This window comes from Schistocerca cancellata, chromosome 12, assembly GCF_023864275.1.
Source record: "Schistocerca cancellata isolate TAMUIC-IGC-003103 chromosome 12, iqSchCanc2.1, whole genome shotgun sequence".
NCBI lineage: Eukaryota > Metazoa > Arthropoda > Insecta > Orthoptera > Acrididae > Schistocerca > Schistocerca cancellata.
Window position 1 is genome coordinate 157135379 of NC_064637.1, and position 23165 is coordinate 157158543.

Consider the following 23165-nt stretch of genomic DNA (forward strand, 5'->3'; position numbering starts at 1 on the left):
GTTCGTCTTCAGAAGCAGCCACAACAACCTTGTCATCCGCGAACCAAAGGGTATCTACTCTTCTGATTTTCTTCTTTATTAAAGTTATTTGCCAGTGTTGTGTGGCAGTGCATTTCACAATGAAACTGAGTCAGTTGCACAATTAGGAAATTTATTTTGCTTTACTAGTTTCAGCAGATTCTTCTGTCACCTTCAGAATGCTAAACACTGGTTTAGGAAATGTTAATGTCATCTTCAGTTGTTTGTGTGTGTGTAATTCGGAAGAATGCTTTGTTAGCTTTTGTTTGACAGTCTATTTGTTGTGCCTATCTGTGATGTAGCATCTCCACTATATGGTGGGCAGCAATCTATCCTTTTGCTAATAGTATAAAGATGATAATTCTTTATTTACTGAAAGTTCAAAGTTTTGCCCATCTTGAAGTGCCCTGTATAGCTCCATTCTTATATAAAATACCTGAAGATGGTCAGAAGCTTGAAACCAGTAATATATAAAGAATTATTTTAGCAGTAGCTTATGATTTTTTTTTCTTCAAATGCATACAATCTCTTCCTGTTGTGAGAAAAATGGCAAGTAACCAATGTCTCAAATACCAACCTTGTTACAAGAGCAATAAAAGTCTTTAAATATATTTTGCAAAACCATTACCAATAAAAAATGTACTGTAAACATTGTGAGGCATTTTCTTATAGAATGCCAACTATCACAGATTTGTACAGCCCACAATATACATACAGGGCTATGGCTCTACTTTAGCGTGCTATATCCGACAGCTTTCAAAGCTTTTATTGCAGCCGCCTTTCACCCCTCCGCACCCTCCCCTCGAACTGTCTTTGAGACGCAGCCAGCCATAGAGCGCTGCCTGCACCCCGGTTAGGGGTTCGTCAAGCCACGGAGCCAGGAACATCGACGACAGGGCTGTCAGCTTGGGTGTCATATCGCTGCCTGGCCCTGCTTTCCACTGCAGGACCGTACGACTGGTCGCGTTGTCGGATACCAGTGCCCTCACATCTTCCTCGTTCAGCCAGACACATGCCTGGACTTCATCTGGATCTAGCTACAATACAAAGGCAACTGTTATAAAAGGATGTGACTAAATTTTTTTAAAAAGTTTTGCTTCATCTAAACATCTGTGAAGGATTAGACTCAAGGGAGGCAATTAAGAGAGAATAAGCCTTACAAAACTAAAAGGATTACCATACTGGGGGAGAGTAGGGAAGTGGGAGTCTGTTTAAAAAGTGCACTTCTGTGAAGTTAAAATCTGATGCTGTAAAAAACCTCACACTATGTTGCTTCACTTCATGAAATCCTTAAGATAAATGTATGCGAACACTTGCTTTACCCAGTCTTTGCTTCTTAATGATGAGGGTATTGTCCAGGAATGCTGCAGGATTACTATGTCCAAGTTCCTAAGTGCCATCCACTTGAAAAACTGCACTAGCCCACTGAGTCACACACAGTTGTTGTCGTTGAACACTAATGTTTGTATTAACAACTGTGCATTTAAAAAAGTATGCTTATTGCTTCGTATGTCCATGGAGGTAGTATTTGTGACTTTTTGGTATGAAAATACAGCACAGATATTTTTAAACAGCTTACCTTACTGCTGCATATAACAAATCTAATTGCATCTTAGGGACATGTGCAATGTAGTCAGTTTTTTATATCTTTTCTTGACTATGTTACAATGTTCATCCCCTGAGGACAGGGAGCAAATAAGTAGAGTGTATTAACTGTAGTCATGGGGCAATGCATTGTCTAACAAAGTATAAGTGCTGTAAGCAAGCAAGCAAGCATGAGCAGACAACCAGACACCGTTCTAGTTCCATTCACTAGTGAGACAGGATGTGATGGGGCCCTGTTTAGTGTTGCATAAATACACCCCACATAATAATACCTCTGCCTCTACCCCAAACCATACATTGCACCTGAGAACTCCTATCTTCACACTCAGTACAATTAGTAAAAAAGCATTACGTATTTGCACAATTTATTTCTCTACAGCGTAAGCTGAAACAGTAACATGACGCTTCAGGGACCCCATACAAAAACAAGTATAAATGAATTAAATGGCTTGATCGCACTGACCACGAAAAGCATGTTGTTTTCTGTTTCCAATACTTCATAGACTGATGTTCAGACACAACACTGTTCCTTTGTTTCAAAATTATAATACTAAGGAAAAAAGTGTATGATATCCATTGGGTGACACAGTTTCATAATTATATCTGACCCTTTACCCAGCGCTCTGAAGGGGTTAAAGGTGATAAAAATAATTTTAAAAACAAAATCATGTCAGTTTGACTGCTCTTACTCCACAGAAACATTTCATAATGTCTTATACAATGCAGCTTCATGGAGAATGAAGTTCGTTCCTCATACTTGTATAGTGTACAGGTTTAAAGACAGCTAAGTGGATGTTTATGTTTAGCCACTGATGCAGTGGGAAGTTGCATTCAGTATCGCCTTGGTACTATAGTGACACAATCTTCTTAATTACATACATGAATATGGTGCAGGGAAAAACAACAAACTACATTAAACAGTTGATCGAACAGTACAGGCAGTTCATATTTATTTATTGTTTATAATTACAGCCTATTATCTGAAAAGCTAAAATAGGACGTACAACCACGTTTTCTTGGATAGTTGTAAGTTGTGTATTAATTATTTATTTCTGATATAAATGTCTGCTTGTGTCTGTGGATGTGCAGTTGGATATGGGTGTGTGTGCGAGTGTATACCTGTCCTTTCCCCCCCCTAAGGTAAGTCTTTCCGCTCCCGGGATTGGAATGACTCCTTACCCTCTCCCTTAAAACCCACATCCTTTCGTCTTTCACTCTCCTTCCCTCTTTCCTGATGAAGCAACCGTTGGTTGCGAAAGCTTGAATTTTGTGTTTATGTTTGTGTTTGTTTGCGTGTCTATCGACCTGCCAGCGCTTTCGTTCGGTAAGTCACATCATCTTTGTTTTTAGAATTATTTATTTCTGGTACTTAATTTAAAAAATGAGATTAAAAAACTATTACTACTGCTACAAAACTACTTTGAGACACTTAACCAATTACCCAGCTACTAAACTACTACAAACACTACAGAGTTCGTTCACTTATTTTGGTGCATTTGACTTGTAGATGGTTGTTTCCGCTACTAGATCTGTCGTCGTCTTACTCCTGTCAACAGCCATAGTCTGCTGGATTCCTTGGGCATTGGGCAGCACATCAGCAGCATTTCCACTGTAGCGAATAATTCCGACTGTCACTGTTACTTCTTGAACTCCTCACTTCCGTGGTCACTTGCACAAATGCAATGTAAATTCTTGGGACAGTATTTCACTCAGTGGTCACCTGAACCTGTCATCTACTCTCCATCTGCAGAGTATGTCGTCTAGCTTGGAAGGCAGCATGGTGACTTAGTGCTGAATGTCTTGTGAAGTCTTCCTTGGCCTTCCTTGATACTGGGGCTACAGTATAGTCAAAGATTTGCCAGGTCGACTCGGTCCATACTGCTGCTTTGGAATCCCATATCCTTAATACCTTATGTCCATTACAGCTGCATCTACATAGTGCATGCAGTCCCACAATGTGTGTCCTGGTGTGCCTGCACTGCCGCGGGTGTATCTGTCTTCTGATTTTATATAGATGCATGGCATAAGGGCCATAGTCAGACAGGTAATGTATCAATCCTCTAGATGAGTAAAAAAATCTCATTTGTTTCACTCCCTGATGTTAAGGAGGAATTCATATGTTCTGTCAGTGCCTGAAGTGTCCCATTCATTTTGCCACAGTTGTAATATGCGATCTTTTTATTGGCCTTTTCCAAACTGGCCTCAGCTTAGAGCACTCTTTGGCTTTCTTTAACATGTGGACAGAGTGGCTCGTGGCGGCAATGAATATTAGTCGGCCACGCACCCTCGACAGCTCAGTTCATCAGCACACCTGACGAGGGTGACATGCATGATCGCCGAAGTATTGTGGCAGTTTGGCATGATAAACTGGTAGTTCGGGAGCTCAGCGTGCCTCATCTCCCACTCACTGTAACCAGAATTGTAGATTAGGTGCGCTCTCCACTCCACCACAACAGTACAGCCTGTGGAGACTGAAGAAGCCACGGAGGAAGAGGCAGCCACTGCCTCTATACCGTACACTAGCGCACTGTCGGGGAAAATATGACACATATTAAAGAAGCACCGAGTCAAAACAGTCTTTTCCATGCCTGATAAAAAATGAGCTTTATTGGAAAGTGTCGAAGATGACCTCCGTTTGCAGAAGGCCAGTGTATACCAGATTCCATATCTATGTGGGACGACATAGTGGACAGACGATGCCAGCGAGAACACTAGAGGGGGCACTTGACTGATGTATCCCGAGTCAACGATTGCAGAGCGCTGTTTATCCAAGAACCACATGATGAAGTACAAACATACCAGGATCTTGGCACAGACTTCTAAATACTGGGACAGTGTCATTAGAGAGGCCATACAAATTTGTGGCTCTGAGCGCTATGGGACTTAACATCTATGGTCATCAGTCCCCTAGAACTTAGAACTACTTAAACCTAACTAATCTAAGGACAGAACACAACACCCAGCCATCACGAGGCAGAGAAAATCCCTGACCCCGCCGGGAATCGAACCCGGGCGTGGGAAGCGAGAACGCTACCGCACGACCACGAGATGCGGGCATACAAATTTGTAACCAAGACAATCTCATCAACTGAGACTGCAGCTATAATCTTAAGCAAGGCTTGAGAACCAGCACTGAGTTTAGCAAGGCTTGGGAACCAGCACTGAGTTTCATTAACGAGACTCTCAGTAAATAAAATGATCTGGCAAGCAGGCCAAAAAGAGAACTTATATCAACGTTAACACAGATGCCGACGCTAGCGCAAGGACAGAGTCGGCCACGCACCCTCAGGTCAGTTCGTCAGCACACCTAAGAATGGTGACACGTCTAATCATTGAAATATGAACTGGCAGTACTCTTGCTGACTGTTCAGTCAACAAATATGCTGGGAGAAACTGAAGAATCACTACATTAGTGTAAAGCTCAACTGCAACAGAGTGTACTGTGTGTGCCACTTGAATGAATACACCCATCTTGCAGGTTCCACTTCAAACATGGTTACTTACAGAGTTGTAGAACTACCACAGGCTCTCTTAAGTAGGCGTAGATTACAGTAGTTTTTCTAGTTCCCTTGGTCGTTCAAGACATAACCCTGTTACCCATATGCTAGGTGTACTGCATACTTATCAGCGTTACCTTATTTTGATTGCTCTGTTTGTGTATGCAATCAGTGTCTCCACAGATTCCCCTAGAAATCTGAAGGCGTGAGCATATGCAGGATGATTTTCTTCACCACGTACAAACTCTGGGGACTGATCGATGAGAGGATACGTAACAAAAAAGGTATAACTAACTTAAATGTGGAAGTGCACGATTTTCATGCTAGAGAAAATTTATTCAATCACACAGTGTTACAGAGACTGAGTCTAATACACACTGTACCATGCAGCCACAGTCAGAGTATATGTTGAAAATGGTTTCCACGTGTTTTAACGCATGCAAGTACGTGCTGTAGCATATTCTGTCTCGCATGTTCACATCGGACAGGCTGCATCTGAAGTGTCAAAGGCAGCAGGAATATGCTGCTCCCACATGTCTGCATCTGGAATGGGATGCATACAAGATGCTTTTGAGATGGCCCCACAACCAGAAATTGCATGGGCTGAGATCCAGTGAATGAGCAGGCCATCCAAGTGGACCCCCCTCATCTGATCCACCAACCACAGAAGACGCAAGTGAGCTGTGTCAGGACATTAACGGGGAAGTGGGCTGGAGCTCCATCATGTAGCAGCCACATAACCGTTCGAACCTTCAATGGCATTTCTTCCAGCAGGCAAAGTCATCCCACAAGAAACACTCATAGTTCCGGTCTGTTAGGCGACGTGGAAAGAAGATTGGTCCCAAACTATGGTCGGCAATTATCCTGGCCCACACATTCCAGCTGCACCGATCCTACAGATGGTTTATGAAAGTTGAAGGTACCACTCGGCGTAAAGGTGGCCTCATCTCTGAATAGGATGGATGACACAAATCCAGGTATCGTGGTTGCCTGATGAAGACACCAGTAACAAAACTGCTATGATGTGGAAAGTCTGTGGCTATTAAGCCCTGTACACAGTGTAAGTGATAATAGTAAGAACTGTCACGGAGAATGTTCTACACGGTAGTCTCGCTTACCCTGTTCTGGCGGGTCAACTGCCTGGTACTAATACGGCAATCGCCTTCCACATTGTTAATCATATTTTCCTCCAAGTCTGGTGTCTGAACATTTTGGGTATCTCCGTCATGATTTCTTACTGCCTGAAACGACCCTGTCTCAGACAAATGGCAAAACACTGTTGCAAACAATGAATGCTGTGGTTGTGGTCGGTGGGGATAGGTCTCCTGATAGAACCTTGCTACCCGCCGCTCATTGCCATTTGCCTTTCTGTAAGTAAACACCACGTCGGCAAGCTCTCGATTCGAATACGGAACCATTTTGTTCAATGCTGTATCACACCCACTACTAGGTGAATCAGCAAGAGAAGTGAATCGGACACATTACCAATTACTATGGCAGGAGAGGGCACTAAGGCATGATGTATGAGGAACAGTACCTCCCTCTAGGAAGAAACTATGCATACTGTAACTGTGGCTGCGTGATACAGTGCATATTAGACCACAGTCTCTGTAACAAAATATGATTGAGTATATGGTCTCTAATATGGAAACCACGCATTTCCGGACATAAGTTCATTAGACCTTATTTGTTCCGTATCCTCTCATCGATCAAGTTCCCAGAGTTTGTACATGGCGGAAAAAATGACCCTGTTTGTGTAACCTTTGGAACATTTCTGTTCTACACAGTTATCCTCCTGTCTGTTACTCAAAAATAAACAGTGTCTACAGCAACACTGAAACTGCAAATTGTTGATATGTATTGTGAAACAAAGAGATGATGCAGTAAAAATCAGAATACAGATTTAAACAGTGGAAACTCCAGGTTAGAATATTACAATGTAAGGCGAAGATAGATTGCTACTTCCTGTAAACTGACAAATTAAGTTGCAGAGAGGCACAATTAAAAGTGCATGTCTGCAACTTACTGTATCATCTTTGTGGTAAGTAGCAATCTACCTTTTCATTCCATTGTTAAAATACAGATTTATCATGTAGCAATTGAAAAAAACAGTTTCATGAAAGAAAAGAACACAACAAACGTATCAAACATTGCTTCATCAAGCTTCTACAAAACATTTGTCTGTTGTTTTGCAAACAATTTTCATACTGATCAATAAAAATAGGAAACAGTTGCCTTTGATCATGATGAACATTCTATTACGAACAAAATAATAAAAGGTGTACAACTTTGCCTCCCTCGTTTTTTCCCCAGCATTTGAGGCTTTAATGAAACAAACTGGTTACATGTTTACCATTCAGAGTGTTTTCCATCACTGGCCTCTACTTCCTCCCATCTTTCGGGCAGTGTACGAATCCCACGTCGAAAATATTGTTCATCTTTTGAAGCGATCCACGAATCGATCCAATTTGTGCCTTCTTCATGATATCAGAAGTCTTGGTCAGCCCGGCCATGAGCCATTTATCTAAACAAGTGATAGAGGGAACAATGTCTGGAGAATATGGTTGGTGGGATAGCACTTCAAATTTTAACGTTGTCAAGCACTTTTTGACCTCTTTTGCAACGTGGGGTCAAGTGTTATCGTGCTGCAAAATCACTTTAACGTGCCTCTCGCAGTATTGCGGCCATTTTATCTTTTAATGCTCTGCTCAGACAGATTAATTGTGTTCGATAACGAGCATCTGTGATTGTTTCACTTTGTTTTGTTAACACCTCATAGTACACGGCGCTGAGCTGGTCCCACCAAATGCAGAGCATGATCTTGGAGCTGTAAAAATTCGGTTTGGCCGTCAACGTGGAAGCATGGCCGGGATATCCCCATGAGTTTTTGCATTTAGGGTTATCCTAATGAACCCATTTTTCGTCCCCAGACATAATGCGATCCAGAAATCCCTTCCGTTTTTACCTCTGATGCAACTGTTCACAAACGCCATTCAACGTCTCTTGGTTTCAGCTCACGCGGGGCCCAAGTTCCTCCTTTCTGAATCATACCCATAACCTTGAGACGTTTTGAAATGGATTACTGTGTCACTCCCACTAATCATGCCAATTCTTCTTGAGTTTGATGCGAGTCTTTACTCAGCAATGTCTCCAATTCTGCATCTTCGAAAACATTCTCTCTTCCACCACTATGCCAGTCCAAGATGTTAAAATCACCATTCTTGAAGCATTGAAACCACTCACGAGACGGTCTTTCACTAATAGCATCCTTACCATACGTACGTGAGAGCATTCGATTAGACTCAGCTGCTGTTTTATTCATACTGAAACATAACAGTGACACGTCCTGCAAATGACGAGAATTAGGCTCGTAAACTGACATTTTCAATCAAGAACAACTTTATGATGCAGTCACAAATCAACTCATGTTTGAATGAGGTTATGTGGACCGGGGTCCAAGCTAACTGCCTGACATCTGCAATCTGTTTCTTTCAACTGTTGTTGGCTCCCAGTTTCCTTCACACACATTCGTTTGTTTCTTTTCCTAGCAATACTACTGGAAATCCTACCATTTACAGTCATTTATTTAATGAACTGTAGTTTTGGTAGATCACATCTCTAATTAACAATCACCAAAGCAGTATCTTGGAATATACAAGTCCCTTATAAAAAAAGGCCATCTCTAAAAGCTCATTGCAGTAGTGCCAAATCATTTTATATAAATACCTGTTTACTACATGTAAATAATCAGCTTACATAGTACTGCGGAATGATCACTGTACACTGTAGATAAAAAAACAATTCAAGATATGTGCAGCTCTCTGATAAGAATCTGTATTCATAAACAGAAGAAAAACAAGGTCAAAGCTTTTTTATCTGATCTTGTGAATACCTAAGTTTCCACTTTTCCACACATACAGGAGAGCAAAGTTCAATTGTCCCGTACATGTGTCTCACTCGCTCACTGTCCCCTGACTTCCCATGCTTCACCTCCATAATAGATTTCCCTGGGATGTTGGAGGACTCTTCAAAAAACTGCAAGTTTTGCTGATGACACAAGAATATTGATAAATTAATATCTAGGGTTTGGAATGCAATTTATACTCTGGGGCAAAAGTCTAACAGATCGCTGATACACATCAGGCAGGAAATAGAAAATCCCTACATATTTGAAAATTTGAAAACAATGTAAATGAGTACCTTATCAGCCACTCCAATAGTTTATCAGAGTACTGGGACTATGGACTGTAAAACTATGCTTAGTAACTCTAATGTCTGTAATAAAAAGATTTTCACTTTCTCAATATAAACAAACCTGACAAATGTCTGTGTTAAGAAAATGCTTTCTTTGAAATATTAGATGTGAAGAGACAAATACAGTAGTATAAGAGAAAGAGCAGCAGTTCTTTCCACTGTGTCTATAATTCCATAATTAGCAATGAGAGGATTAGTGCCAGTCATAATTTGTTGTCAGAAGGGAAAGCTGGAGCACAGCATAACAGGGAAGTTATGTCATAAATTTTGAAAAATATATTTGTAAGACTTTTTTTTCAGATTCCTTAACAAATCATCAAAAGTTCACAGACTCCTCCGACTTTGAAATTGATGTATTTATTGAGAATATTAAATACAACAGTAAATTATTAGTATGCCACAATGCAAGTCAGAGCACATAATACATACTGGGGAACAGTGTAGTAAGTATGAGGAACTATGTTCATCTTGGTATAGCTTGTATTATTCAAATGCTTCTCAACACAAACTACAATTAATTTGCTGAAACTAATATTTAGAATCTTTTTTTTTTAATTAGGCCTACTACACTTTTTTCTGACACATGTATCAACTATGATTTTTACCTCTCCTACAGAGAAATGTCTCCATTGCCATCCTTATTCCTGATCAGTTTACCAATATAGTGAACTGGGTGCTTGCTTGGGAACTCCATGAAACATAATTGTCTTGGCCGGCCTATCATCATCTACTTTGCCCTAATTTTAACCTTTAGCATCTTCATTGTCTGAGTACTCCGAAGGATCACAAGGCTCCACAAAATTCAGCTTCTTTTGAAGACAGACTTCTCTTATTGGATTGCATTTTATTTTCCTGTTTCGTCTTCCACTGTGTTGAACAATCTTCAAATGTTTTTTAACTTCATTATCTACTTCGATGTATCTCATTCCCCTCTATTTTTATGGTTGCTTATTCTTTCATCAACTTTAGAAAAACGTCTAAAAATATCACAACCAATTAAATTCTAACATGGTGCATCTTCTTCGGTTCTTTCTAAGACTTGCTATGACCCTCATGATTGTCAGTGGCTCCAAGAACAGGGGTTGCACTATTCACATCATTTTAACAGTCCAACATTAAAATGCTAAACTATGCTCCATATGGAAGTGTCATATAATTTCACAAGTTCCAAAGAAGGTGCTTTCTCAGAATGCAATATGATAAATTTGTGTGTGATTATGGCCATAAATTAAGAGCAATTGTTTGTGACTATACACGATACAGAGAACATTATATTATGATAAAAATTTATTTCAAAGAATAGAAAATCCAGGATGGAATATAACACTATTATGAAAAGGATATTTGCTACTCACCAAATAGTGGAGATTCTGAGTCACAAATAGGCGCAACAAAAAGACTGTCAGAAAGTGAGCTTTCGGCCAACAAGACCTTTGTCAGAAACAGGTACACCGTGCACAATGACTGACAAAGGTTGAGGCCAGGTGGGTTACAGAAACATAGGATATATTGCAGGGAGAGTTCCCACCTGCGCAATTCAGAAAATCTGGTGTTGGTGGGAAGTATCCAGAGGGCACAGGCGCGCGCGCGCACACACACACACACACACACACACACACACACACACACACACACACCATCCTGCTGCTGAGTACACCACCCAACATGACATTCTTCATTTGAATGATTGCTTTACAGCCTGTGCCCTCTGGATACTTCCCACCAACACCAGATTTTCTGAATTGCGCAGGTGGGAACTCTCCCTGCAATATATCCTATGTTTCTGTAACCCACCTGGCCTCAACCTTTGTCAGTCATTGTCCTTACCCATCTAGCACCTTCACTGTTCCCACTCCAGAACCACACAGCCACCTATTCCACCAACACACCCACAGTCGTTTGCACCTAGCTGCCCCACCTTCTCTCTATCTCATCCCTGTGTGCTCCCACAAGCAGCACTTTACCATCCCCCACCCCTACTCTGCAATCCCTCCCCTACCTGCCCCAGTCTCCTCCTTACCCCCATCATGTGCTGCTGCTTGCAGACTGGCCTCAGGAGTCAGTGACTGTGTGTGTATGTGTGTGTATGTGTGTGTGTGTGTGTGTGTATGCGCACGCCTGCATGTGGGGGTGTTGGTTTATTTCCAACGAAGGCCTTGTTGGCCAAAAGCTCCCTTTCCGACAGTCTTTTTGTTGTGCCTATCTGTGACTCGGCATCTCTTATGGTGAGTAGCAACTATCCTTTACATAATATTGTTACAAAAATTTAGTTTACATACTTCAAAACACATTTTTTTTTTAAATAGGCACCAAAGATGAATTTTAATCACTTCCAAACTACACGTGCCACTGATGATAACAAATGACAATTACAAAAGATTAAACAAGGCTACCAACATGAAAACTTATACCCAAATCCAAATGTTACACTGTGCCTCGTGTTACACTGCACTTTGCAGCAGCCAAGAGTGGCTGCTTCTGGTAGTTAATGTATAACTTGACTTGTTAAACATCCTTAAGGCTAGCTTGATTATGGGATTTACAGGTTTAATGTGTGAATGAAAGAACAGTTAAACACCAATGGTAGCTTAATATTAACCTTCAAGTATTTCCCCTGCAAGAAGAATGGGTCTTAAGATAATCAGTGTGATGTCTGAGGTGGTCACATGTTCTCAGTGACATTTTGTACTATTATCTACATACAAGAAAAGTTGCATGTCCAAGATATCATTGTTTCGAGAATGAAAGTCACATTCAAAATATAGCCAATGGCTGCATTTTTCCGAGATAGGCTTTAGGAAGGAATACATAACTACTGGAAGTCCACATCTACAGCAATACTCTGCAGAGTGGATGTTCCTTCCCACTGTAGCCTATCAGTTTTTAGGGTTTCTTCCTGTTCCTTTCTGGAACAGAGAGTGGGAATAGGGACTGATGAAATGCCTCTGTTCATTCAGTAATTACTTCAATCTCATCTTTGCAGTCCACACTGGCATGTCATAAGGGGAGTTGATGAAGACATCTAAATTCTTTAATTAATACTATTTCTCGAAACTTTAAATATAGGCTTTCGCGGGACCATCAGTGCCTATTGTGTGAGCATCTGCCAGTTCAGGTTCGGGCTTCATTCCCGTGAGTCAAACAGACCTGTCACCAATCATATCGCCCTTCCTTGCGTATGTTCAATAGCTCTCGTTATGCTATTTGGTACAAGTTCCATATCCTTGAGCGATATTCTAGTATGCACTGCCGGAATGTTTTGTATGCAACCTCCTTTGGAGAGCGATTGCATTTTCCTTGTGCCATACCAGTCAACTGAGGACTGCCTCTCATCTCGCATTTTTATTAAAGTGGCATAACTGGTTGTTCTGTGCAAATTGCAAGCAGTTAAGATGCAGTAATCCAAAAGGTGAGTGACTTCCACTCTGCCTGCAAACACATGCAGCAGGCTGCACAAATTTCTATGAAATTCCTTACTGTCCATTACAGTCTTATTCCCAGATTAGTTTAGATATACTTTTTGTACCATAAATACACAATGAGGAGATTATTCAGGATGTAGAACATGTCATAAAACAAGAACAGATAACACACATTTACAAGAAAAAGAGATACACAATTTCTAAATGCTTTCATTTGGAGGTAATAACACATTTGTCACAAAACATGTAAATGTACAATAAACATAGGTGCATGCAAAAGTTCTTAGTCTATTGCAGTCACACACCACCAAACAGAAAACCACTGTTTACACTGACCACATTACTGACACTGAAGATACGTAGAGTTCAGATTTCAAACACATTATTTGAGATTTCTAAAAGTATATAAATCATTTGGGCACTGACAAATTCTTTGGGATCCTCATAAACTGAACTTTAGGTAAAACTCCACTTATGGTGTCAGCGGCTTTTGCAATAAATGATGTAGTTGGTAATTCTTTGCACTGTGAATGATTAGGCACAATGGCACAGCCAATGACAAAATAATGCTCAATAAATGCCATCATGATGCAGAGTGTACGAAATTACGTGACAGCGAAATGGTAATATACAGGGTGATTCAAAAAGAATACCACAACTTTAGGAATTTAAAACTCTGCAACGACAAAAGGCAGAGCTAAGCACTATCTGTCAGCGAATTAAGGGAGCTATAAAGTTTCATTTAGTTGTACATTTGTTCACTTGAGGCGCTGTTGACTAGGCGTCAGCGTCAGTTGATGCTAAGATGGCGACCGCTCAACAGAAAGCTTTTTGTGTTATTGAGTATGGCAGAAGTGAATCGACGACAGTTGTTCAGCGTGCATTTCGAACGAAGTATGGTGTTAAACCTCCTGATAGGTGGTGTATTAAATGTTGGTATAAACAGTTTACAGAGAATGGGTGTTTGTGCAAAGGGAAAAGTTCTGGACGGCCGAGAACGAGTGATGAAAATGTAGCACGCATCCAGCAAGCATTTGTTCGCAGCCCAGGAAAATCGACTCACAGAGCTAGCAGAGAGCTGCAAATTCCACAATCAACTGTATGGAGAGTCCTATGAAAAAGGTTAGTTATGAAACCTTATCGTCTGAAATTGGTTCAAGCACTGTCTGCAGCTGATAAGATTAAAAGAATCGATTTCTGTGATTTTATCCTTGCTCAAATGGAAACAGATGAATCTTTCGTTTCAAAGATTGTGTTTAGTGATGAAGCAACTTTCCACACTAACGGGAAAGTCAACCTTCACAATGTCTGTATATGGGGCACTGAGAATCCGCGGGAAACAACTCAGTATGAACATGACTCGCCTAAGGTGAACGTTTTCTGTGCCATTTCAGCCAATAAAGTTTTTGGTCCCTTTTTCTTCGAAGGTGCTACTGTAACTGGACTACAGTATCTGGAGATGTTAGAGAATTGGCTGTTCCCTCAGCTCGAACAAGAAGCACAACAATTCATATTTCAGCAGGATGGAGCGCCACCACATTCGCACTTATCTGTCCGTAACTACCTGAACGTCAACTACCCGAGGCGATGGATCGGCCGCCAGGCAGCCCGTGACAGAGCACTTCATCACTGGCCTCCAAGAAGCCCTGATCTTACCCCCTGCGATTTTTTCTTATGGGGGTATGTTAAGGATATGGTGTTTCGGCCACCTCTCCCAGCCACCATTGATGATTTGAAACGAGAAATAACAGCAGCTATCCAAACTGTTACGCCTGATATGCTACAGAGAGTGTGGAACGAGTTGAGTATCGGGTTGATATTGCTCGAGTGTCTGGAGGGGGCCATATTGAACATCTCAGAACTTGTTTTTGAGTGAAAAAAAAAAAAACCTTTTTAAATACTCTTTGTAATGATGTATAACAGAAGGTTATATTATGTTTCTTTCATTAAATACACATTTTTAAAGTTGTGGTATTCTTTTTGAATCACCCTGTATTGTGCAGAATGTTGTTATGTAAAACATAATATTTTAGAAAATTTGAACTGTGGTCTTAGGTCCCTGCATAACAACCACCTCAGAAATTGGGACATTTAGAAGATACCTCACAAAGTCTTTGAAACCATCATTGGACTACACTACAGGTCAGTCCATCACCACAACGTGTTTTCTTCCAGTCACGTGTGTTGGGTTCAGCATCACAGAACCAAACTGTGACAATGAAATACAAAAAAATACCCAAAGAAATCCTGTCATATTCCGAGAAACATATAGTACACGAAATGCGTACAAAAATTAGTAACCTGTTTTACAACCCATAACAGCGAGATCAAGAATCGTCAACCTTACACCATTCACATAAAAAAACACAAATAATCAATTTATATATTCTGCTGAAGCAAGTTATAGATTCAGCAATTCTCACTGGCTACTGCACACTACCACCCAACTGGCTACAACCAACGGAAACTACCTGCCAATAGCAGCACATTGTGGTAGAGCCCCAAACGCCGTAAGTGCCTTTAACTGAACTTTATTAGTAACCCGAAAATTTATAGCTGCTGCCAGGTTGTGGACATTTTCCTGGACCAAAGCAACTTTCAATCTCAATAAAGATTTTTTCTAGTGTTTATTCCATGAACAGCTGTTTATGTGAAAGTGGCATATTATTTATAACACATTTCGCTGTGGAATAAAATATTACTAAGCAGGAATTAGTATTTTCATTTCCTTGAACAGGCCTCTACAATATAAGAGAATATTCTAACAGAGGATGAACGAGTGTAGTGTAAGCTGTCTCTTTAGTGGACTTGTTGCATCTTCTAAGTGTCCTGCCAATGAAACGCAACCTTTGGCTCACCTTCCCCACAATATCATCTATGTGGTCTTTCCAACTGAAGTTGTTCGTAATTTTAACACCCAGGTACTTAGTTGAATTGACAGCCTTGAGAATTGTACTATTTATTGAGTAATCAAATTCCAATGGATTTATTTTGGAACTCATGTGGATCACCTCACACGTTTCGTTATTTAGCGTCAACTGCCACCTGCCACACCATACAGCAATCTTTTCTAAATCGCTTTGCAACTGATATTGGTCTTCGGATGACCTTACTAGACGGTAAATTACAGCATCATCTGCGAACAACCTAAGAGAACTGCTCAGATTGTCACCCAGGTCATTTATATAGACCAGGAACAGCAGAGGTCCCAGGACGCTTCCCTGGGGAACACCTGATATCACTTCAGTTTTACTCGATGATTTGCCGTCTATTACTACGAACTGCGACCTTCCTGACAGGAAATCACGAATCCAGTCGCACAACTGAGACGATACCCATAGGCCCGCAGCTTGATTAGAAGTCGCTTGTGAGGAACGGTGTCAAAAGCCTTCCAGAAATCTAGAAATACGGAATCAACTTGAGATCCCCTGTCGATAGCGGCTATTACTTTGTGCGAATAAAGAGCTAGCTGCGTTGCACAAGAACGATGTTTTCTGAAACCATGCTGATTACGTATCAATAGATTGTTCCCTTCGAGGTGATTCATAATGTTTGAATACAGCATATGCTCCAAAACCCTACTGCAAACCGACGTCAATGATATAGGTCTGTAGTTAGATGGATTACTCCTACTACCCTTCTTAAACATTGGTGCGACCTGCGCAATTTTCCAATCTGTAGGTACAGATCTATCGGTGAGCGAGCGGTTGTATATGATTGCTACGTAGGGAGCTATTGTATCAGCGTAATCTGAAAGGAACCTAATCGGTATACAATCTGGACCTGAAGACTTGCCCGTATCAAGCGATTTGAGTTGCTTCGCAACCCCTAAGGTATCTACTTCTAAGAAACTCATGCTAGCAGCTGTTTGTGTTTCAAATTCTGGAATATTCCATTCGTCTTCCTTGGTGAAGGAATTTCAGAAAACTGCGTTCAATAACTCTGCTTTAGCGGCACAGTCGTCGGTAACTGTACCATCGGCACTGCGCAGTGAAGGTATTGACTGCGTCTTTCCGCTTGTGTACTTTACATACGACCAGAATTTCTTCGGATTTTCTACCAAATTTCGAGACGATGTTTCGTTGTGGAACCTATTAAAGGCATCTCGCATTGAAGTCCGTGCCAAATTTCGCGTGTCTGTAAATTTTAGCCAATCTTCGGGATTTCGTGTTCTTCTGAACTTCGCATGCTTTTTCCGTTTCTTCTGCAACAGCGTTCGGACCTGAATTGTGTACCACAGGGGATCAGTTCCATCTCTTACCAATTTATGAGGTATGAATCTCTCAATTGCTGTTGCTACTATATCTTTGAATTTGAGCCACATCTCGTCTACATTTGCATAGTCAGTTCGGAAGGCATGGAGATTGTCTCTTAGGAAGGCTTCTAGTGACACTTTATCCGCTTTCTTAAATAAAATTATTTTGCGTTTGTTTCTGGTGGATTTGGAAGAAACGGTATTGAGCCTAGCTACAACGACCTTGTGATCACTAATCCCTGTATCAGTCATGATGCTCTCTATCAGCTCTGGATTGTTTGTGGCTATGAGGTCAAGTGTGTTATCGCAACCATTTACAATTCGCGTGGGTTCGTGGACTAACTGCTTGAAATAATTTTCGGAGAAAGCATTTAGGACAATCTCGGAAGATGTTTTCTGCCTACCACCGGTTCTGAACAAGTATTTTTGCCAACATATCGAGGGAAGGTTGAAGTCCCCACGAACTATAACCGTATGAGTGGGGTATTTATTTGTTACGAGATTCAAATTTTCTCTTAACTGTTCAGCAACAGTATCATTGGAGTCTGGGGGTCGGTAGAAGGAGCCAATTATTAACTTAGTTCGGCTGTTAAGTATAACCTCCACCCATACCAATTCGCACGGAGTGTCTACTTCGACTTCACTACAAGATAAACCACTACTGACAGACACAAACACTCCACCACCAATTCTGCCTAATCTATCTTTCCTGAACACCGTCTGAGACTTTGTAAAAATTTCTGCAGAACTTATTTCGGGCTTTAGCCAGCTTTCTGTACCTATAACGATTTCAGCTTCTGTGCTTTCTATTAGCACTTGAAGCTCAGGGACATTCCCAGCACAACTACAACAATTTACAACTACAATTCCGACTGTTCCTTGATCCAAGCACGTCCTGTATTTGCCATGAACCCTTTGAGATTGCAGCCCACCCCGTACTTTCTCAAGGCCTTCTAACCTAAAAAACCGCCCAGTCCTTGTACCAACTGTGCACAGAGCACAGAAATAAGTGCTTTCTATGTGCAGTTAATTAGTCTAATTCTTGTCTTCACAATCCCAACAGGAGCAATACATAGGGGGATGAATATCTTTAGATTCTTCACTTAATACTGCCCCCTTTAAACTTTCTATGTGTCTTTTATGGGATAATCTTCAAGTGTCCGCCAATTCATGTTTTTCAACATTCCTGAAGACTCTCTCATGTCTCAAACAAAGTTGTGACCATTCGGCAGCCATTCTTTGTTTATACTCTGTGTCTCCAGGTAACCCTATCTAGTATAAGTCACACACACTTAAGAGAGAATCTAGGATTGGTCGAGAAATGATTTGCGAGCAATCTCCTTTTTTGACTGACTGCATTTTTCCACTACTCTGCCTTGGACTGAAGTCTGCCACTGCAGAATGAAAGTAAGTAAAGTATGCTAGCTTTCTTATTTTTTACTGTTTGTATACGACAACATACAGTGCAAATAAAGATTTGTTTAAGCAGTTTACATGTATCATAATGCCAATTCCACAAGCCTTATTGCTTCTCTGCATTAAGCATTGTACGTCTCATCCCTCAACATAATACTGTTCTACATCTCCATCCCAATCCGTACTCTGCAACCCCTGTGAAGTGTGTGGCAGAGTAAACAATCACTGGACCAGTTGTTAGGGTTTCTTCCAGTTCCATTCACATACGAAGCACAGGAAGAACGTCTGTTTGAATGCCGCTGTGCGTGCAGTAATTATTCTAATCTTATTCTCGCAATCCCTATGTGATCAATATATACAGGGTTGTAGAATATTGTCAAGAGTCATCATTTGAAGCCAGTTCTTGAAACTTTGTCAGGAGAATTTCTCAGAATAGTTTACATCTCTTTTCAAGAGTCTTCCAGTTCAGTTCCTTCAGTATCTCTGTGACATTCTCCCATGGATCAAACAAATATTTGACCATTCTTGATGACCTTCTCTGTAGGTGTTAAATATCCCCTGTTACTCCTACCTGGTATAGGTCACTCCTACCTGGTATAGGTCGTACAAACTTGAGCAATGTTCTGGAACTAGTCACACAAGTGATTTGTAAGTAGCCTCTTTTGTAGACAGACTGCACTTCCCCAGTACTATACCAATAAACTGAAGTGTGCTACCTGCTTTCCCATGAATGAATCTATGTAATCATTCTATTTCATATCCCTACAAAGCATTTCAACCTGGTATTTGTACGAGTTGCCCGATTCTAACAGAGATTCACTGATATTACAGTCACAGGATACCACGTTTTTTTCCTTTTAAAAGTGCACAGTTTTACATTTCTGAACATTTAGAGCAAGTTGCTGATCTTTGTGCCACTCTGAAATCTTATCGAAATGTGCCTGAATATTTATGCAGCTTCTATCGGACAGTACTTCATTGTAGATAAATGCATCATCTGCAAAAAGCCTGAGGTTGCTATTAATATTGTCTGCAAGGTTGTTAATATACAACACGAACAGCAAGGATCCAGAGACACTTCCCTGGTGCACATCCAAAGTCATCTGACGGTGACTCTCCATCCAAGATTACATGCTGCGTCCTCCGTACCTAAAAATCCGCAATCCAGTCACAAATTTCACTCGATATCCCATATGATTGTACTTTTGACAATAACCTTAAGTGTGGTACTGAGTCAAATGCTGCACGTACCTGACTACCTTCATCCAAAACTTTCAGTATGTCAAGAGAGGAAAGTGTGAGTAGGGTTGCACATGAGCAATGTTTTCGGAATCCATGCAGGTTGGCATTGTGGAAGTACTGTTGGCAAAAGCAGAAAGATGAAAGGTATACCTTTATTGCATTCTGAAGCTCATCCTTGTTCTTCGAAACGACGACATGAAGGTACACGACTGCGTGGTGATACCGTGGAGGGCCCGCTGGCAAGAAGGGGGGGAATACAGACTCCCAAAGGCACAACACACGCACAGAGGGTCCCTGTGAAGTTGATGGCGACTGCCCGCTTTCTGGGCAGAGGTCGACGTTCAGACAGAGGCCGGTTTCCTCACACAGCTCACGCAGCCCACCTTCCACCAAACTCTCTCCAGACTCTGTGAGCAAAGGATGAGTTCCATTATCTTCTGTCATCTGCATCTGCAAACAGTTACAATACATCTTCATTATTACCCTGCAATTCACAATTAAGTGTCTGGCAGAGGGTTCCTTGAACCACTTCCAGGCTACTTCTCTACTGTTCCGCTCTTGAACGGCACTTGGAAGAAACGAGCAGTTAAATTTTTCTGAGTGAGCTCTGATTTTATCATGATGATCATTTCTCCCAATGTTGGTGGGTGCCAACACAGTATTTTCGCAGTCTGAGGAATAGTTGGCAACTTAAATTTCATGAGATCTCGCCGCAACAAAAAACGCCTCTGTTTTATGGATTGCCACCCCAATGCATGTATCGTACCTGTGGTGCTGTCTCGCCTATTTTGAGATAATAAAAAGTGAGCTGCCCTTCTTTGAAGCTTTTCGACGTCCTCCGTCAGTCCCATTAGATGCGGATTTCACACCTCACACAGTACTCCAAAAGCGGGCAGACAAGCGTGGTGTAGAGAGTGTTTTTAGCAGACATGATGCACTTTCTAAGTGTTATGCCAATAGATCACAGTCTTTTGTTTGCTTTACCCACAGCATTATCTATGTGATCGTTCCAATTTAAGTTACCCTTTAGATTTGTGTGATTTATATCACATAACCAAAATTTAGCAGATATCTCTTAGTACTCATATGGGTGACTTCACATTATTCGTTACTTAGAGCCAATTGCCATTTTTTACAAAATATGGATATCTTGTCTAAATCATTTTGCAATTGGTTTTCATCATTTGATCATCTAATGACTTCACAAGGTGGTAAATGACAGTATAATCTGCAAACAACCTGAGAGGATTGCTCAGATTGTCTCCTATGTTGTTTATGTTAATCAGGAACAGCAGAGGACCTATAACACTTCCTTGGGGAATGCCAGATATTACGTCTGCTTTATGCAATGACTTTCTATCACTTCCTACAAACTGTGACCTTTCTGACAGGAGCTCCCACAACTGAGGTGATAGCCCATAAGCATGCAATGTGATTTGAAGACACTTGTGAGGAACAATATGAAAAGCCTTCTGGAAATCTACAAATAGGCTATGGAATCTATTTGATGTCCCCTGTCGATAGCACTCATTACTTCATGAGAACGGAGAGCTAGTTGTGTCTCAAAAGAACAATATTTTCTGAATCACTGCTATTTGTCAATAAATCATTTTCTTCTAAGTAATTCACAATGTTCAAATACAGCACATGTTCCAAAATCCTATTGCAAATTGACATAGTCATGTGGGTCTGTAATTCAGTGGATTTCTTCTGTTTCCTTTCTTGTTGTTTTACAAGAAGTAGTGACCAACAACCCCTGTGGGAGGTGAAATGTAATCACAGCTGGAAACAATTAGTTGCTCCACAGAAGTACACGAGTAAAGTAAAAAATTGCAGATGTCACACTTCTGGGTACGGAAATGCGACAAATATGCCTTTAACAAGTGTATTTGTTCCTCTATTACACACAAGATTATGATTCAAAAAAGAGTAGGTCTACTTATTCGTAACTCATTCTGGCCACTTACATTTGTTGCAAAGGATATAGATTTTCTTCATTCAGTCATAGAGCAAGACACATTTTTATTTTCTTCTCCAAGGGCTGACAACACAAGTGACTTTAAGTATAGGTTGCACACTGTCTGAGATATTTTGCCACAGGAAAGGGGACATGGGCGAATAGGAGTGCTGGGCGGTAAGTTTGCACTCAACTGCTTAGGTATACAGTGTACATCAAAGAGTGTCATATTTGTAGTTTACTGGCTTCAAAAGCGTAACAAAGGAGCTTCCCCCTTTCTTTCTTTCCTTCTTTCTTTCTAGGCAGCGTAGGCAGATATGGTTAGTGTATTCCAAGCAAAGGTCCAAAAAAATGATAGTAGTACATGTGTTGTGAGGAAATAATAACATGATTATTACATGAAGTCATCCTTAATATACAGATACCTAATGTGCATCACTTTTCGTGCGAATTTTTTCTTGAATTATTATTATGAATTTGCTCTGACGTAAGTTAATTATAATCTTAACAAAGGATATGATGTGCAATATTTTCCAGCTCTTCCTATAAATTAATGAAATCCACATATTTGACCTAAGTACGGTATTTTTTTTTTTTAAATGTGTGTCCACTGACTGTTGCCTGTTTCTACTCCATACTGAATCGATTTGGGAAGTGGCCGCAAATGAGTTAGGAGGCTTTAGGGTTTTCACAAGTTGTCTACATAACTGACCCAGCCTTCTGACATGTCTCGGAAGCATTTAGAAGTAATTTATATAAAAAAAATGTACACATTCGTCAAATGCATATGTTTAAAAGTATTTCATCCCTCAACACGTCCGTAAAAGCAAAAGCTTACCAATATTTCCACCGGGTGGGACCCAGGCTCCTGGAAACGACCGCATGTGACCCGACCTTTGGGTCAAAAGAATATGTGAATCCGAAGATTCCAGGATAACAGCCACTCCAACATGAACTCCACGGTTTTGGGTGCTCTCCGGGATTGACATAGCAGCCTCCTCCGTTTCTTCCAATAACATAACGGGGCATGTAGGGGAATGCTACAACAATATTTGACATTGTTTTGTTGCTTAGTGCAGGGATTTGGTATAAAATGCCGTTATCTTTTGCTTTACCTGCAACACCACATTTCCGAAGTCCGCTGTTCCACTAGAACGAAGTTTTTCGTCCGACAATGATTTTTCTCGTTTAACGTGCACAAAATTCGGACTTGCGGGATATAATACCAGCACATCTTCTTCCAGTTTGCAGCCGACATTTACAGATAAACTATTTGGCGTGAAATAATTAACAAGACAGTCTACAAATCTGGCTATTTTAACTGTGTCGCTATTTTCCAAAGTTTTTATCCCGACTAATATTCTGCGTAAAGAATTCGCACTATTTACCGCACTAGCCATTTTATCACTATTACTTCTCTGATCGGATTGCATTGTGCGCCTGCTGGTGTTGACGGAACTTCTTTGGTGGTTTACGTGAAACTTGCCCCTCCTGTCATC

The 23165-nt window shown here is 40.8% G+C and overlaps 1 protein-coding gene across 1 annotated transcript; it reads right to left on the reverse strand.

The window, feature by feature from the left end:
- Positions 1-540: 540 nt before the first annotated feature.
- On the reverse strand, positions 541-23124 carry LOC126109850 (nucleoside diphosphate-linked moiety X motif 17-like). The gene is made up of 4 exons (XM_049914916.1): positions 22782-23124; positions 22505-22706; positions 19860-20116; positions 541-1055 (listed from the first exon to the last, which is right to left on the reverse strand). Exons 1-4 carry the CDS (start codon positions 23097-23099, stop codon positions 759-761), a joined length of 1074 nt encoding a protein of 357 aa, XP_049770873.1. The 5' UTR covers positions 23100-23124; the 3' UTR covers positions 541-758.
- Between the last annotated feature and the right edge of the window lie 41 nt (positions 23125-23165).

Bases quoted from the DNA above. Each gene is read 5' to 3' on its own strand.
- LOC126109850 (XM_049914916.1), bottom strand. From the start codon at position 23,099: ATGCAATCCGATCAGAGAAGTAATAGTGATAAAATGGCTAGTGCGGTA. The intron at 20,117-22,504 runs GTAAGCTTTTGC...CTTTGCTCACAG, and splicing joins CCCACCCGGTGGAAATATTG to AGTCTGGAGAGAGTTTGGTG. The intron at 1,056-19,859 runs GTATACCTTTCA...TTTGTATTGTAG, and splicing joins AGCTTCAGAATGCAATAAAG to CTAGATCCAGATGAAGTCCA.